The sequence below is a fragment of the Euleptes europaea genome, chromosome 14, assembly GCF_029931775.1.
Source record: "Euleptes europaea isolate rEulEur1 chromosome 14, rEulEur1.hap1, whole genome shotgun sequence".
Classification (NCBI taxonomy): Eukaryota; Metazoa; Chordata; class Lepidosauria; order Squamata; family Sphaerodactylidae; genus Euleptes; species Euleptes europaea.
In genome coordinates, this window is record NC_079325.1 from 2,484,096 (window position 1) to 2,501,216 (window position 17,121).

The 17,121-nt window shown below is 44.1% G+C and overlaps 1 protein-coding gene across 1 annotated transcript; it reads right to left on the reverse strand.

Moving 5' to 3' along the window:
• Window positions 1-4,063: 4,063 nt before the first annotated feature.
• Window positions 4,064-10,944, reverse strand: LOC130487346 (NXPE family member 4-like). Its single transcript, XM_056860838.1, has 4 exons — window positions 10,271-10,944; window positions 8,019-8,080; window positions 6,661-6,879; window positions 4,064-4,599 (listed from the first exon to the last, which is right to left on the reverse strand). Exons 1-4 carry the CDS (start codon window positions 10,942-10,944, stop codon window positions 4,064-4,066), a joined length of 1,491 nt encoding a protein of 496 aa, XP_056716816.1.
• Window positions 10,945-17,121: the final 6,177 nt, after the last annotated feature.

Below are 17,121 nucleotides of genomic sequence, written 5' to 3' on the forward strand. Positions count from 1 at the left end.
AGCTCAGACATACCATGTCATGCTGGAATAAATGTTCATTTTTAAGGTGCCAGGGACTTCTGTTTAATTTTGAAACTAGGCTTGCCAACCTTCAGATGGGGCCTGGAGATTTCCTGGAATTATAACTCATCTCCTGACTACACAGATCAGTACTCTTGAAGAAAAAGGCTGCTTTGGAGGGTGGACTTTATGGCATTATACCCTGCTGGGGTCCCTCTCCTTCCCAAACCCCAACCTCTCCAGGCTCCACCCCCCCAATCTCCAGGAATTTCCTCTCAGAGTTGGCAATCTTATTTGCAACCATAGCTGTGGTAAACTTTAAAGGAGTAAACTTTAAAGGGGGTTATGCAAAGTTCAGCTGTAGCTACAGAGTAAGTGTGCTTTAAGCTTAACATCTGACCACGTTCCTTTCCAGATGTGCCCCCATTTAAAGTAGCCCATTCCACGGCCAGCAGAAAATCCACAGGAATCTTCTTTGTCCAAATGCCAGGCTCCAAAACGTCTGTCTCCGTTCCCACCTCTTTCTCGGCTCGGCTCTGCCCTCTGCCGTCTGCTCTTCTCTCAGCCGACTCAATTCAGACTTCTCTGCGAAACCATCCTCGGTGTCCCTTGGTCCATTCCCTCTGCTTCATGGGCTGAGTGCCCCCACTGGGATCAGTGGGACTTCGAAAAGCTTTCCTTTGGCAGGACTGTGCCCCTGGTGCATGATCCAGCCAAATGTGAGCACTGTGAAGTCCCACTGATTTCAATGAGAAAATTAAGCGAGCTTTTAAATATCTCCCACAGGAGTTAACAGGGCTCCAAAGAAATGGAAAAGGGAGTGGTTGAAGTGGAAAAGATAGAGCCAGAGGGGATGGGGCCAAATGGAAGAGGTGTGGTTAGAAGCCCAGGGCCCTTACAAACCTGGAACCGGCACCACCCGATAGGATTTGCCTCTGCTCAGAGTCCACTTTCTGAAGGGTACTAAAGATGTACCCTATTTACAAAGGCTGTTTGGTTCATTGCACTGATGTCTGAGTTATACCTCTGGTTGTAAGCTGTCAGATTTCAAGTTTATGATAAATTATGTCACCTTGAAAAATGTACTATCTTGGATATTTTTCTTGAAGCAATTTCATAACTGCCTGACAAGCCATAAGGGTTCTGCTGAGTTATCTGTGCCCTGGGAGCAGGAACTGAGAGAGATCCCTTAGTCTTTGCTTGATCTACCACTTCGGTTGGTACAACGAAGAAAAAGTTTTCTTATGCAATTATGTCTCCTCTGTGGTGCTTGTTGAATGATGCATTACTGATCTAGCTGATGGTGATGTGTGAAGAGAGAGGCCCATATGTTGTGATCTTGCAAAATGCTTTGAGGTTTTTGGTCTGAGGTGTCTTGGGGGTACCTTGAACTGTATAGGGGAATTCTCACATCCAGACCGGGCACATATTGATTTGAACACACTCTTGTATTAGGTGTCTTTAGACATTGCCTCAGCACTTACTTATTGTCACAACTGCATGGCTTATAGAAATATCAATATATTTAATTCTCAATGTGGCCAGATCTATAGACACTTAAATCCAGAGAGTAGAGACATGAACAGAGAAGACAGATCTTTCTACAAACCTGAAAAAAGCCCCTGGTTTATAGAAAAATCTGAAATTAGGAAAAAATGCATTGGCCAGTAAAACAATAGAAGCAGTGCCTGCCTTTTAAAGTAGCGAGTGCCCTCTGAGATCTCAGTGACCATTGTGGAGATTGCTAGGCAATGTTGCCAGGCTTCAGACTTTGGTTTCTGTCAGTAAAAGGCAGAGAGGGAGGCTCTTTCCAGGGCTGTTTTGGCTTCCCAGTCCACCTCTGCTCCCCTCCCTCCTGCCCTGGAAGGAGGACTCATTGGGTACAGGCTCAGCAAGTGCCGGGCAACATGCTACCACTGCAACTCATGCTGGTGCAGTGGTGGAGACCAGACGACTTGATGCCACACAACTGGCCTGGGCCCAGCGGCAGTGACTTGGGTTCTCCCTTGTGCAGAGTACAGCTTCGAGTCACTCAAAGAAATTGACTGGAAGGAAGGTTCAACACAGACAAAAAGTAGAATTCTTTACACAATGCATAACTCACTTTGGGAATTCCCATCTAATAAATGATTGCATTACCCTGTCACAAAGTGAGTGTGTTGGTGGGTGGGGGTGGCCAAACATAGATGACTTTCAAAGTTAGACTCATTCACAGGGGACCATTGGTCTATCAACCACTACCAGTCATGACTGCTGGCTGGACCCCGCCCCCCAACACAGGAAGGGCTCTTCGTGTGTCAGTGGTAAGAACGTAAGAACATAAGAAAAGCCCTGCTGGATCAGACCAAGGTCCATCAAGTCCAGCAGTCTGTTCACACAGTGGCCAACCAGGTGCCTCTAGGAAGCCCACAAACTAGACGACTGCAGCAGCACCATCCTGCCTGTGTTTCACAGCACCCAAAATAATAGGCATGCTCCTCTGATACTAGAGAGAATAGGTATGCAGCACGGCTAGTATCCATTTTAACTAATAGCCATGAATACCCCTTTCTTCCATGAATATGTCCAGTCCCCTCTTAAAGCCTTTAAAGAACTGAAGTCATCTTCAGAGGTCCTGCTTTGAGTGCCCCACCTTCTGAGATTACGCTGGTAGCAACCTGGGAGAGGGCCTTCCCAGTAGGGGCACCAAAACTCAGGAGTTTTCTCCCCAGGGCGATCTGCCTGTTCCCTTCTGCCGTTTTCCACCAGCGGTTGAAGATTTTTTTGTTTTGCTTGACATGCCTTCAGTGATTCTTCCTTCCTAATCTATATTTTAACTGTTGCTTTTAATGTTTTGTACTTATTTTAACCTTTAGTTTTTGACTTGTTTTAATTTTGTATATGTGTGTAGTTTTAAGCTGATATTTTGATTTGTCTGTTTTAATTTGTTAGCCGCCCAGAACACTTTCCTGGGACTAAGATCCACAAAAAAAGCTGGGTGGGATTCTGAGTAGCAGGGTTGCCAAATTATGTAAAGATGCTGCAATAAGCAAAGCTAAACACAAAAAAGCAGCACCAAGGCTCAATAAACTGGTATACAATATAAGAAGACCCAAACCAAGTACATAACAAACAAACAGTACAAAAACATATTATTCCAACAGTCCAAATACAAACAATTATATATTGTGCTGGTCTATGACTGTAACAATAAAACTACTACTAAACAATTATATATGCAAAAAACACATATAGTACATGAGGAAGTGCACAGACATGCTACCAAACGCAAAACAACAAAGGTAAGAAATGAGAGTCCAGCACAGAAAGGGTGCATGAGGAGATGCACAAAAACAACCTCCCAAGAAGGATCCACGAGCTGGACCCAATATGAACAAGAACAAAGACAAGAACGTGAATCCCAGATAATAGCGAGTTTCATTTTCTTCTTCAGCTTGTCACTGTGAGAGTCATGCAGTCTTCATTATTCATGCATGGGTAACATCAATTATAAAGTCCAAATGTGCAAAAGATGCTCAGATATGCATACAGACACGCATGCTTGGGAGAAGCGAACCTGAACCTATTATCCGGGATTCATGTTCTTGTCTTTGTTCTTACCTGCATTTTCAAAGTTTAGATAAAACAGCTCCCGTAAAACGCTGGGAAATGCAGGGGGAGAGCGAGGCGACCTCTGACAGTCGGAAACAGAATGCATAATCAAAACAAAGACCCGACATCATCGGAGGGGTGACAGCGAGGGAAACAGCCGTGCACAAAAGGCCAGTAGTAAACTGTTAGGATAGGGTGAGCAAACTGGACAATTACTGGATGCACATTCTAGCATCCACAGTTCTTTTCTTTTACTTTAGTTTCCCCAGTAACTTCTGAGTTGTGTTGTTTGGAGGCTGCCTACCTGTGGCCTGAACAAACAGAATTCCTGATAAAATAACCATCTCTGTGAGTACTGTGTTTTGGAAAGGGACAAGCGTAAGGGTGAGCTGTCTAAATATTACATTTGATAATAGGTCACATATTTTTAATTGAACTATTGATAAAAAATCAGTGGGCCTCCTTCACTGCTTTAACATATATATGTAAAAAACATATTAATTTGATTCTCAACCACTTCCACTGCTGGATGGATACTGTTTACGGCATAGGCAATACTCATGTCCCAGGAATCAATAAAACCCACTCGGAGATCCTGAAAAATGACCCTCAGGGCCAGGTATTGGGTGTAGCCATGGATGTCACTGAATCGCTCTGGGTCTGCATCCATCTCCCGGATGTTCTCTGCTTTAATGAGGACCTTTGTGTCCGGGCTCCTCAGGAGGAGGCGCTGGACGGCTGCCCGAACGTTTAGCATCCGTCGAAGGAAAAGCTCCATGGGGAAGGGGCGGAAGTGATGGCCCAGAGAAATGACAACAGCCGTGTCTCGGTCGCCTGCCACCATGTCAAGGTCCTGAGGAACGTACCTGTGATCTTTCACTGTGTAATCATAGACAGTGATGATGGGATGGCCGTGCTTTTTCCATTGGATCTGAATGTTTCTGGCAGTATCCACAGCAAACAAGTTCTGGAGCTTCCCATGGCCATGCATGTCAAAGCGCTTTAGGGCTAACAAGGAAAGAGGCACAGAATCAACACAGGTTAATGCAAATGCAAATTCCGGGCATTCCCAAAGCCATGGACATCAAGATATTTAAGTGCTAAAGACACAAAATCAATTGAAATTCTTTACATCTTTGGCATTTGAGAAGTTGCTCCGCTACGTCTCGGTTGAATGGCTGGTGTTTGTTTTTGTATCTTAAGGAGTGCAGCTTGTTGCATGGAGGTGTCCATTTGCTACAAGACCCCTTCCCATAAGAACATAAGAAAGGCCCTGCTGGATCAGACCCAGGCCCATCAAGTCCAGCAGTCTGTTCACATAGTGGCCAACCAGGTGCCTCTAGGAAGCCACTAACAAGACGAGTGCAGCAGCACCGTCCTGCCTGGGTTCCACCGCACCCAAAAATAATAAACATGCTCCTCTGATACTAAAGGTTTACATTTGGTTTCTATTTTGTATTATGTTGGTTGCAGTCATTTCTCTCCCCAAAGGGCAGTCCTGTTCTTCAGACTGAATCAGATCTGCAAGTGAGTCACACAGTCTGGAGGATAAAAAGGCAGTGGGGTGGGGGGAGGGCAGCCAGGCCACCCTCAATGGCAGGAGACCTCCTGACAGCAATACTTGTTTCCCGCCACTGCTCAGGGTGGGGGTGGGAGAACTTTTTTTAATAGCAGGCATTGCAAACCATGTGGTGTCACTTCCAGGGAATACCTGGAACTGATGTCACATCACTCTAGGAATCGCTGGAAACTCTATGGTTTTACCATAAAGTTTCTGGTGACTCCTAGAGGGACATGATGTCACTTCCAGTTTTTCCCAGGAGTACACACATGAACACACGAAGCTGCCTTATACTGAACCAGACCCTCGGTCCATCAAAGTCAGTATTGTCCACTCAGACCGGCAGAGGCTCTCCAGGGTCTCAGACAGAAGCCTTTCATATCACCTACTTGCCCAGTCCCTTTAACTGGAGATAACTGGGATCGAACCTGGGACCTTCTGAATGCCAAACAGAGGCTCTTCCACTGAGCCACAGCCCCTGTCCAATCATGGTGCACACACCCCAGTGCCCGCCCATGCCCCTGCCCCCCAGGGCCCACCACTTGTTGGGCATAGCCTGGTAACCCAATGTAGGGAGTTCCCTTCCCCTCCTCTCAGGGAGAAACAGCCCAGCCCAGCTCAAGGAGCTCAATATAGCCAGCTGCTTGTGGGGGGTTTGCCTTTCTGCAAGAGCTTGAGGAGGAAGGGGAAACAACACTCATCAGTTGAAAAGTCTCCTTCCCCAGCCAGAATGCTGCCAGAGCTGTCCCTTCCTTTCTGTATCATTTTAAGGAATGAACGGATGCAAACATTAACAAAATTGACTTGTTCCTTGGAGAACATGCAGGCCTCATTTTCCCAGCACTATCCCCACCTCTGAACTGGAGTGGCCAGGCCTTCTACTAGGGCAGGAGACCGCCCAACAGCAACCCTCTCTTCCTACCAATGCTAGCGTGGCAACAGGGGGAAAAAATAACCCAAAAGTCACTGTTGGGCCAATGGTATGATGTCACTTCCGGGTGAAACCCAGAAGTAATATCAGTCCTCTCTTGGAATGGAAACTCTATGGTTTTACCACCGGGTTTCTGGCAATACCTAGAGAGGTGTGGCATCACTTCCAGGTTTTCCCCAAAAGTGACAACATGCCATAGTCACCAGTTCCCCCCATGTCCCCCCACTGTTCCCCAGCTCCTGCTGGTGGCCATACCATGTCCAGCATCCCTGCCCTGCGAACAGCCCTTGTGACCGTGAACGTGATGTTTGACATTTCAGCAAAGCCTGTAAATCCAGTCCTCCAAGGCAGGTACTTCTAATAATATTTTCAGTCATCTGATCCATTCCCATTGCTCTTATAGCCCATGTCAACACCACCCCAGTGGGCCTAAAATTGGTTTCCTAGCCTTAATCCATTGCAAGAAAGACTGGAAGGTGAATATTTAGGGTACAGAAAGGATTTTGGGTGCCAGCAAACGGGCAGCAATGTTAGGCAATTATGTTATATTATGGTGTTTCTCAGTGCGAGAACCTACTTCTCACTGTCATGGTGAGATACTCCATCCACTGGCGCAGAGTTGAATCTCCCATGAAGTAAATCAGCTTTCCTTTCAAGCAAGCGTTGATCTGATTCAAGGTGTGGAGCCTGGACATGGTGCAGGAAACCAGGTGCCATCGGCTCTGCCACATAAAGCCGCTAGGAGTCGGGGAGCTCATCCTAAGGGTGCATTTCCCTCTGGGAGTTGTCACGTTGCCTGGCAAAAGAAAACAAGCGACAAGCAGCTGTGAATTCTGGGACTGCTCCTCTTGGAGGGATTTGAGGGAGCAGACCATAGAAAGCTGCTGTCAGTCTGAGTAGACAAAACTGACCTTGATGGACCAAGGGCCCGATTAAGTATAAGGCAGCTTTATGTGTTCATGTGTAGAGTTCCTTGCAAAGTACCCTGTACATGACTGGCACTGCATGAATAGCCCTAATTTCAGACAGTTCCTTCTTGGTGGCTTTTAGCAGCCGGAAGAAATAAGGGCCAGGTCTCCAGAGTCCTCTTCAAGATCAGGTCTATATCCAAGGAATCAATACATTTTTATCCCCACCCTTCCCTCAAAGACCTCGGGTCAGAGTACATGGCTCCTCACAGTCATTTTATCCTCACAACAACCCTGTAAGCTAAGTGAGGCTGAGAGTGTCTGACTGGCCCAAGGTCACCTATTGAACTTCCGTGGCAGAGGGGGGATTTGAACCTGGATCTCCCAGATTCTTATAACCACTACACCATACTGATACATGTGTGAGAGCAGTGTGGTGTAGTCATTAGAGTGTCAGACTAGTACCTGGGAGACCCAGGTTCAAATCCCCACTTGGCCATGCAAGCTTGCTGGGTGACCTTGGGCCAGTCACACTCCCTCAGTCTAATCTACCTCACAGGGCTGTTGGGGGAGAAAGACAGGCTATACATGTAGTCAATAATAAAAAGGTATGGAACATCACCACAAAATGCATGTATTATAGAAGCCATGTGGAACCTCAGTGTTCCAGAAAAGCATGCCACTGAATGCCAGTTACTGGGGTAAATTATTCTCTTTATGCCCTGCTGGTGAGCTTTCTAGAGACATCTTGTACTGAAAACAAGATGATGAATTAGGTGGAGCTGGGACCTGACCCTTTGGTCTGGTCCAGCAAAGCTTGTATTCTTATGGTCAAAGAATTCTGGCAATCTTTACTCAAAAATGTGCCTTGATTCCCCTAAAATCTAGAAAGTACAACTTTGCATTCTGATCTTGTTCCTGTTGTTGGGTCTCTGCATCTCACTCCTAAACTAGAAATACACCCCCCACAATCCAAATTTCTACTGCAGTCTCAATGTTACGATGAGAACCAGATAGGACCACCTACTTTGGCAGGGTACCACACGAATGGCCCCAAACATCTGAGGGATCTCAACACCAATGTTGGACCTGCAAAACACAGAAAAGGGCTTTTAGTCACCAGAAGGAAAAAGCTGGCAGAACTGGTCAATGATCATGTGTGCTTTGGGTAGGGTTGCCAACTTTAGCTTGGAAACTTCCTGGAATTTGAGGAATGGTGCCTGGGGAGGGGAGGGAGCTCAGCAGGGATACGATTCCATACTGCCCATCCCGTTTCTGTTTCCTCCAGGTGAACTCCAGTCTGTAGATCTGTTGTAATTATTGGGGGGGGGGATTCCAGCCCCCCCTGGAGATTGGTAAGCCTAGCTTTTGGTTTTCTTACACCTCTTTTGTATGTAGAGCAACTAATGTTGGGACCAGCTGCTGGACTAGGTGGGTCTCTTTGTCTGATCTTACAAGGCTTCTTTTATTTATTTACTTATCTACTTATTTATTCACAGTTTAGGTTGCCTGCCTTTCCCTACAGATCAGGCTATGTGAGGTTTGCAAATGTATGCTTCAAAAGCATAAGAACGTAAGAAAAGCCCTGCTGGATCAGACCAAGGCCTATCAAGTCCAGCAGTCTGCTCACACAGTGGCCAACCAGGTGACTCTAGGAAGCCCACAAACTAGACGACTGCAGCAGCATTCTCCTGACTGTGTTCCTCAGCACCCAAGATAATAGGCATGCTCCTCTGATCCTGGAGAGAACAGGTATGCATCATGACTAGTATCCATTTTAATTAATAGCCATGAATACCCCTTTCTTCTATGAACATGTCCACTCCCCTCTTCAAGCCTTCCAAGCTGGCAGCCATCACCACATCCTGGGGCAGGGAGTTCCGCAATTTAACTCTGCGTTGTGTGGAAAAAATACTTCCTTTTATCTGTTTTGAATCTCTCACCCTCCAGGTTTAGCAGATGACCCTGTGTTCTAGTATTATGGGGGAGGGAGAAAAACCTCTCCCTGTCCACTCTCTCCAAACCATGCATAATTTTATAGACCTCTATCATGTCTCCCCTTCACTGTTTTCTTTCCAAGCTAAACAGCCCTCAGCACCAGTCAAATGTTCTTCTGTGATGCTTGTACTGAACACAGGGGAAAGTCAATGGAAATGGTCCAAGTTTGACTATGAAGCCAGTTAAATTGGCATCAAGCCAGGTGAAATAAATCTAAAGCCTTGCCCATATGGAATGTAATATTTATGCATTTCATTTAGTTTAAGGCCTTCTGAATACAATAGGGTCAGGAGGGCATATGATATCTTCCCTCAAAGAGCTTGCAAACGAAATGTGTTGTTCAAGGATGTTTCAGGTGTGGCCGTTTCAGGTGTGCAACCACATCCCCACAGTCATCCTGTGGCTAACCTCCTCCCTTTAGCTGGAAACTATGGGGGGAACTTCAGGTTTTGTGAAGCATATGAGACTAGATCTCTGAATGTTTCATTGACTCTAGAAACACCCTACCCGCCCCCCAAACTTGGACCATGAATTGGGGGGGGGGCTTTATCCTTTTTATCCCACAGTGCTTCCCTCACAGAAATCCTACCGCCAAAAACGATGGCTCCATTGGGAAAAAAACAGGTACTCATATTATGAGAGCCAGCGTGGCGGAGTGGTTAAGATGTCAGACTGGGACCTGGGAAACCCAGGTTCGAATCCCCACTCTGCAGTGGAAACTTGCTGGGTGACCTTGGGCCAGTCACACACTCAACCCTGGCAGGTATTTGGATGGGAGACCTCCAAGGAATACCAGGGGCATGACGCAGAGGCAAACCACCTCTGAACATCTCTTGCCTTGAAAACCCTACAGGGTTACCATAAGTCAGCTGTAACTTGACAGCACTTTACTCTCTCTCTCTCTCTCTCTCTCTCACACACACACACACACACACACATATTGTATGTGTCCTCCCACACACACACATACTATGTTAATAGCAGTTTTGGGAGACAATTTCTATCAAGGAAAAGGTATGGAAAACAAAGAGTTAACCTTCTAGTTGCTTTCTACATGAAAGACACTTCTACATGGAAGACAATAAAATGTTCTCTCGGGGATGGTCAGGTCAGAGAAAAGGCAACTCTACTCTAGACCCATTTCCTAAAGTAACTGGAGGCATTCCCAAGCACTCATCCGTCTCAGACATTTTGATGGCCTCTGCTTGGCCCAGGAGCAAATCTAGAGCTAAGTACTGTCCTTAACCGAAACATTTGTAGATTAGACAGGAAAATCAATACCTGTTGAAAAGACTCTTTTCCAAGGCCGTGAGGTAGGACACTGGTTTGTTGTTGGACCTCTGGTAGGTGAAAGCTTCACACGGCACGTGCTTCGGTTTAACACAGTAGAAAGCCTCTTGGTCTCTCTCAACGAGATACTCACACAGCTCTGCCTTGGTGGTGACGTTAAAGCCACATTCGGTGAAGACGTCTGAGGTTCCATTGAGAAATTTGCCAGTGAAGGCTATTTTTTCATACCCCTTCTTTCTGGCTGCCCACATGGCAGAAACTCCTTCACTGGGGTGGATGAGCAAGATGGAAACTTTGACGTCCCCCTCCCAAAATAGGGTAAAATTGACCAGGTATGTCCCATTCCGGTAGTCTTCTACATGTCCAGAAGCCCCAGCTTTAAGACCGGATGAATAGACCCTGGCTCTGAGGAAGTCCCCTCCATACTCCTTCCTCTTCCCCAAATGATCGTACATGTCCAGTCGAACCATCAAGTGGTCTCCAAGGCAGTAAGAGTCCTTGCGACTGAGTAGGGTGGCCTTGCTGTTCTTAGCGCTTGTGGTGGTTTTCACTTCCCTGAACGTGACACTGGGCATCTGCTGGTCCAGCTCCTTGAGGATCGCTTCCATTTCTTGTTCCATTTTAATCCGCCCAATCCTAGACCTGCATGGGGCACCATCGTTCATCTGCCATGTTCTGTGGCTGACATCTTTGGATGGAAAGATTTTCATCAAAAATCTGAATAATAATGCTGTTTAAAAAACAGATGTGGGCCATGGAAAAAGACTGCCTGCATCTGATTAAGAAATTGTTTCTCCTTCTATACTGATACACACTACCACAACTTCAATGGTGGATTACTATAGCATGCTCTACATGGGGCTGCTCTTGAAGACAACTCAGAAATTTCAGCAAGTGCAAAGGACATGAAGTGGTAGCTTTGATATCACTCCTCTTGCTGAGTTTGCAAGTTGGCTGAGAGTTCACACACTTCTCAACTGTCAGTGAGCTCTGTTCTTAGAGCTACCTTTATCTTGGACAATTAGTTGAAACAGCTACAGAAAGGCAAATTGCTTTTTAATAGTGGTTAAGAGTTGAGACTGGCCTTCTTATCTTGCTGTATCAGATGTAACTCATATGCACATGCTGATTGGTTTATTTGCATTTCTGCTGCTTATCTCATATTTAGTGATAACCAATCAGATACCTAGATATGATCATTATTATATATCGATCAAATTATATATTATTATATATATAATCGATCACATTTAGAGACATATAAGATCGATATTTTTCTATAAATATGTACTCCTGGGACCAGCAAATTAGATTTATCTGACTGGAAGTCTCAGAAGAAGAATAGGTGAGATCTCTAGGTGAGATTTTTTGGGTAATTAGGGATGATAATCCCTAAAAGCAGTGAGACAAAAACCAGATTTGCTTTTTCAAACGATTACTTGCTGTAATATGATTATGCAGTGCTAGGAACTTAAATCATTTTAGCATTTGTCTTCACAACAATTGTAGGTTTAACTTTTTCATGCCTATGCTTTTTTCTGTCTTGCTCAATAAAAACATTTTTTCTTCTTTTCTCAATAAAATGTAAAAGTTTCTACAGGTGTTCTGTCTGGTTTGCTGGTTAAGAGTTCAGACAACCGAACCGGACTCCCGACTCTTTTTATCATCAGAGTTAAAAGTTGTAAATCTCCTTTAATAAGATAAATACCTGGAGAACTTGGCTGCTAATCAGTTTGGCACAGGCAAAGCCTTAAAAATTGTTTAGTACAGATCTTCTCATAAGATGGGGAGGGGAAATCATTACAGACAGGAGCCACTCTGCTTGCAAGCAACTTTGAGTATATAAACCATTGGGAAAAAATTGTTTTGGCACCCATTTTCTTTCCAGGTTCACTTAAAAATGTTTCTTGTTACCTTTAAAGCCCTTCTCAGTTTAGGGCCAAATTATCTGAGAGGGTGCCTTCCTGGAATAAACTCAAGCACATACTAAGCCCAACCATCTCTCCTGACCGTTCCTTCATCTTCAGTTTAGTTGGGTTTGGGTTTTTGTTTTGTTTTTTTGCTATTTTTATACTTGGGTTTTGTTTTGTTTTTGAAAAGTCCATTCATAAAACTTTTATTCCACTTATATCAACTTAATACACATTTTCTTAACAGTTACGCTTAGATTGTTCATGAATTTTTTTTCAGGAGACATTAAACAAAGCTAGCCATCTTCTCAAGTTATTTCCCTGTTAACTATTTCTACAGCACATGCATGTTAGGCAAAGTGTTTTTAAAAAATCACAAAAACAAAACCCTAAAAAAGTTAAATACATGGGTTTTTGTTTTACTGCTGTGCTCGATATACAGAACTTGTCCGCACCATGGTAAAAGATGTCCTAGAAACTGATTAACTGTTTTTATCGCTGTATAGGTTTTTTTCTGATTCAACGTTGTAAAGTTTACTCGAAAACGTTGTGGAGACAAAAGGGGGGGCGGGAATGGTGTGGACATACAAACATAAGTCGTTTCATTAAACGTCTCACAAACGTTTCATCCTTTAGTGCGGAAATGCCCACAGTGTAATTATGGATATCAAGCATTTCATTTTTACTGCATCTTTACTTGTTCTTAGGCTGCCTAAACCATTTAAATACAAATAAATTGTGTAGCAAAAATAATGAAATTAAACAAATAAAACATTAAACAAAGCTAGCCATCATCTCAAGTTATTTCCCAGTTAACTATTTCTATAGCACATGCATGTTAGGCAAAGTATTTTTTAAAAAATCACAAAATTCGGCTTTGAAGCACCCACATTTATTGCACCTGTATGGCTTGCTTTATGCTGAAGGACAATTATTGTTTTGTTTTTAATTTAATTTGTCAGCTGGGAAGAGCAGTATATTAAGGTTTTAAATTAATCTCCTGCTATTACAACTGATCTCCACCCAACAGAGATCAGTTCACCTGGAGAAAAGGGCCGCTTTGGCAATCAGACTCTATGGCATTGAGGTCCCTCCCCTCCCCAAACCCCATCCTCCTCTGCCTCCGCCCCAAAAAAACCCCCGCTGGTGGCGAAGAGGGACCTGGCAACCCTACTCAGGCTAACGTGGATATGAACCTTTAAAAAAAAAATTACCAACATCAGTAGCAATGGGCTTGGCTTCTGATTGTACCCATTGACTGTACCCTCTGAAGGTGGTGGTGATCTGGAACAAACCCCAAGAAATAACTCATTTTGCAAGCATTCATACGAAACCAGGACCCTCTCCACCTTCTAGGTGAGACAGGAAATGTCTGCCAGTTCAAACAGCTGCCTTTCAGGTAGGGTTGCCAACCTCCAGGTAAGGCCTGGATTTACAGGTGATCTCCAGACTACAGAGATCAGTTCCCCTGGAGGAAATGGCTGCTTTGGAGGGTGGGCTCTGCAGCATCTCATCCCCACTGAGGTCCCCCCCTCCCCAAACCTCGATCTATCCAGACACCACCCCAAATTTCTAGGAATTTCCCAACATGGTGTTGGCAACCCTAATTTAAGGGCTCAGCTCAAACAGCCAGATTTTCCCACTGCATACGAGAAGGGTATCGACCAGAGAGAGGCTCCTGGGAACAGTTTTATTAAAAATGCAGAAACATTTACAATTGTCTTTTTTTAGTTAAATTAAAATTTTCATTATTTCAGATGGGTCTCCATTTCAGTAAAAGAAACCCCAAAAAATCAAAACCTGAAATTCAAAAATACGTTCTTATTCTGAGTCCTCTTCCTGAACTACTAGTTCAGATTAGTATTGGCGCATTAGAAGTCTACCATTGGAAGAAAACCAAGCTGTGTCAGTGTGTAGAATCTACAGTTTCCCCACATTTATCCTTTCAACAGCATCTCTACAAGTGGGATAAATACTGATGTATTTATAATATGGAAATGAATTAATGCTTTGCTTCAGGCAGCCTGAAACTAGCCATGTTTACTTTGATGTAATTCTGAATTCAGTGGAATTTACTTCCAAGTAAGTGTAAACAGACTGCAGATGTGATTTTTTTTTTTTAGGCCTACCGTCATTAAAATAAGGGAAGCACGGTTTCATCTTCTCCCACAGAAAGTAGAGCCACAAGAAAAAAATTCATGCACTGATGCACAAAGCCTCCTCTAAATTAAAACTGTGCTTAACTTTCCTACGAGATCCGGTCCCCTGGAGAAAATGGCTACTTTGGAGAGTGGACTCTACGGCATTTTACCTGCTGAGGTCCCTCCCCAAACCACCCCCTCCACAGGCTCCATTCCCGCCCCCCGCCCCCAAATCTCCATGGAAGGTTTTGCAATGGATTTGCCACTCTTTAGATCAGTGGTTCCCAACCTTTTTTTGACCAGGGACCACTAGGACTTTTTTGTTCGGTGCAGGGACCCCAAGGTTCAAAATAAAAATTCCGAGAATTTGAAAATAAACTTTAATCATAACTGTTAGTTAAACATTAAACTTAGAATAATATTTGAATATATATATATTTATAATAGAGAACTTTTAATTGAAAATATTAATTTATTATGGGTTTATAACTTTGTTTCGCGGACCTTAATTTAGTTCTCGCGGACCCCTGGGGGTCCACGGACCCCTGGTTGGGAACCAGTGCTTTAGATGAACTTTTCCCCCATCCATATTCTCAAAACTCAACAATAAGCCGCCATGCAGAGTTTTGAGAATTCAGATGGGGAAAATGTGCATCTATAGAGTGACAAATCCAATGCAAAACCTTCCATGAATAAATGGCCCAGGTATTTCCCAAACCAGAGTTGGAAACCCTAGTTGGATTCAATGCTCACACCAAGGAGACATGAAGAAATGGACTTGGGATGTGTGAGAATCCCCACCTTGAGCTCAGATCGGTGCAGAGTGCCGATGAAGAAGAGGGTGATGAACCCCAGCACAGCCATCGAGAATGCCTTCCACCTCATTGTCAGAAGCGAGGATATTCCAGTTGCAGCTGCGACCCAGAGGGAGAATTTCTTTTACTATGCTCTGAGGAGTGCCCCTTAGGCCAGGGTTGAAACTCTGGAGACGAAGATCTTCCTTGCCGTTCCCAATCGGCTGCTCAAGCACGGCTGCAAGTCAGGGTCTGGTTGGACGAGTGTTGTAAAGTATACAAGAAACCTCTAGGGGGTAATTCACAGTGGGTCGCCGTGTTAGTCTGTTTGCAGTAGTAAAAAAGGGCAAGAGTCCAGCAGCACCTTAAAGACTAACAAAAATATTTTCCGGCAGTTATACCCTTCTACATCTATTACACAGTGGGTAGCCGTGTTAGTCTGTTTGCAGTAGTAAAAAAGAGCAAGAGTCCAGCAGCACCTTAAAGACTAACAAAAATATTTTCTGGTAGGGTATGAGCTTTCGTGAGCCACCGCTGTGGCTCACGAAAGCTCATACCCTACCAGAAAATATTTTTGTTAGTCTTTAAGGTGCTGCTGGACTCTTGCCCTTTTCTACTACTCTAGGGGGTGTGAGTTCTGATTTGCATGTTTGTTAGTTTTTGGCCCTTAGGGCTCCTGCAGTTAGAGGATGGCTGGGGCAGCCGATGGAGAGGCCAAGCAGAAAGTGAGACAGCCCCCAAAGAACTTAAATAAAACTCTTCTTAAATTAAGCAAAGCTGATGTGTCCTGTGTTCACGATACTACAACGAGACAGGCTGCCCGCGTTATCTGGATGTTCACCATGTCCTGTTTGTAGGGTTGCCAACCTCCAAGTGTAATGCCCAGATATAAGGGCTGGTATAAAATACTATGTACTCATATGCACACACATGGAAGCTTTGGGGAAGTTGGCATCCGGGAGCCATGAACCAACATATCATGCTCTCTGTGCCTGGTACGGCCTTTCACCAGTAGAGAGCTCTGAATTACCTTCATCCTTAGGAATGTGTTTTCTACTTCCAAGATCACAAGACCTAGCACTTGCTTAGAGACGCCTTCGGGCAATATCTATAGGCTAGCATTGGTGTGCTTGCATTGGTGCTTTTGTGCATTGGTGCTTTTGTATATCAATCTGCTTGTCAGCAGCCATGGGCCTGCCCCATGCGAATGCATAAATGATACTAAGCTTCCTTTGTTTCTCTGGTGAGTAACTCTGCATCTTATTTGTGGGTTATTTTCACCCCAGGTCTGTGTTTAGCTAAATAAAGAACTGTTGCTTTTAACCTCCTCCTAGTTGTCTTTATTGGACTCTATAAGACAACCAGGCACTTCACAATCAATATTTGAATGATCCACAAAGGCTACAAGGCCAATGTTACATGAAAATTACACTGGTACTACAAAAAGTACGGTTGGGAACAGAGGAAAGGTGAATCTGTTGGTGCAACCTATGAATGGATATCCATTGTGGAAATATTGGAACTAAAAAATTGTATGTGGTTGCTGTTATACTTAATAAGATTAATCATCATTGGAGACAGTATTGGAGCTACTGAGGCTAAATTAAGGAATAAAAGTGTGCAAATATGATGACTGTAAGTAACAACTTGAAATAAGCATGATTTGATAGTTGATAATATTGTTAATATAGAAGTTTAGATATTTATGGCACAATATTGTAAGATATGTTTATTGGTACAGGAACGGGACTGATGAAGAACTGTGAAACGATTGTCTCCCTAGGCATCGTCACTGTGCACCATCCTTCAGAGAAGATTGTATTTTTGGAATGAATGTGACTGTACTTTTCGTACTTTTTGTAGTACCAGTGTAATTTTCATGTAACATTGGCCTTGTAGCCTTTGTGGATCATTCAAATATACTTATCATAGAGTTATATATAGCCATAGTCTGTGCTTAGATACTAACCTTAGGTATTGGTACAGAGGTGTCCTTT

Bases quoted from the DNA above. Each gene is read 5' to 3' on its own strand.
- LOC130487346 (XM_056860838.1), bottom strand. From the start codon at position 10,944: ATGAACGATGGTGCCCCATGCAGGTCTAGGATTGGGCGGATTAAAATG. The intron at 8,081-10,270 runs GTATTGATTTTC...TGTGTTTTGCAG, and splicing joins GAAAAGAGTCTTTTCAACAG to GTCCAACATTGGTGTTGAGA. The intron at 4,600-6,660 runs GTAGGTTCTCGC...TTTCCTTGTTAG, and splicing joins TCTCACCATGACAGTGAGAA to CCCTAAAGCGCTTTGACATG.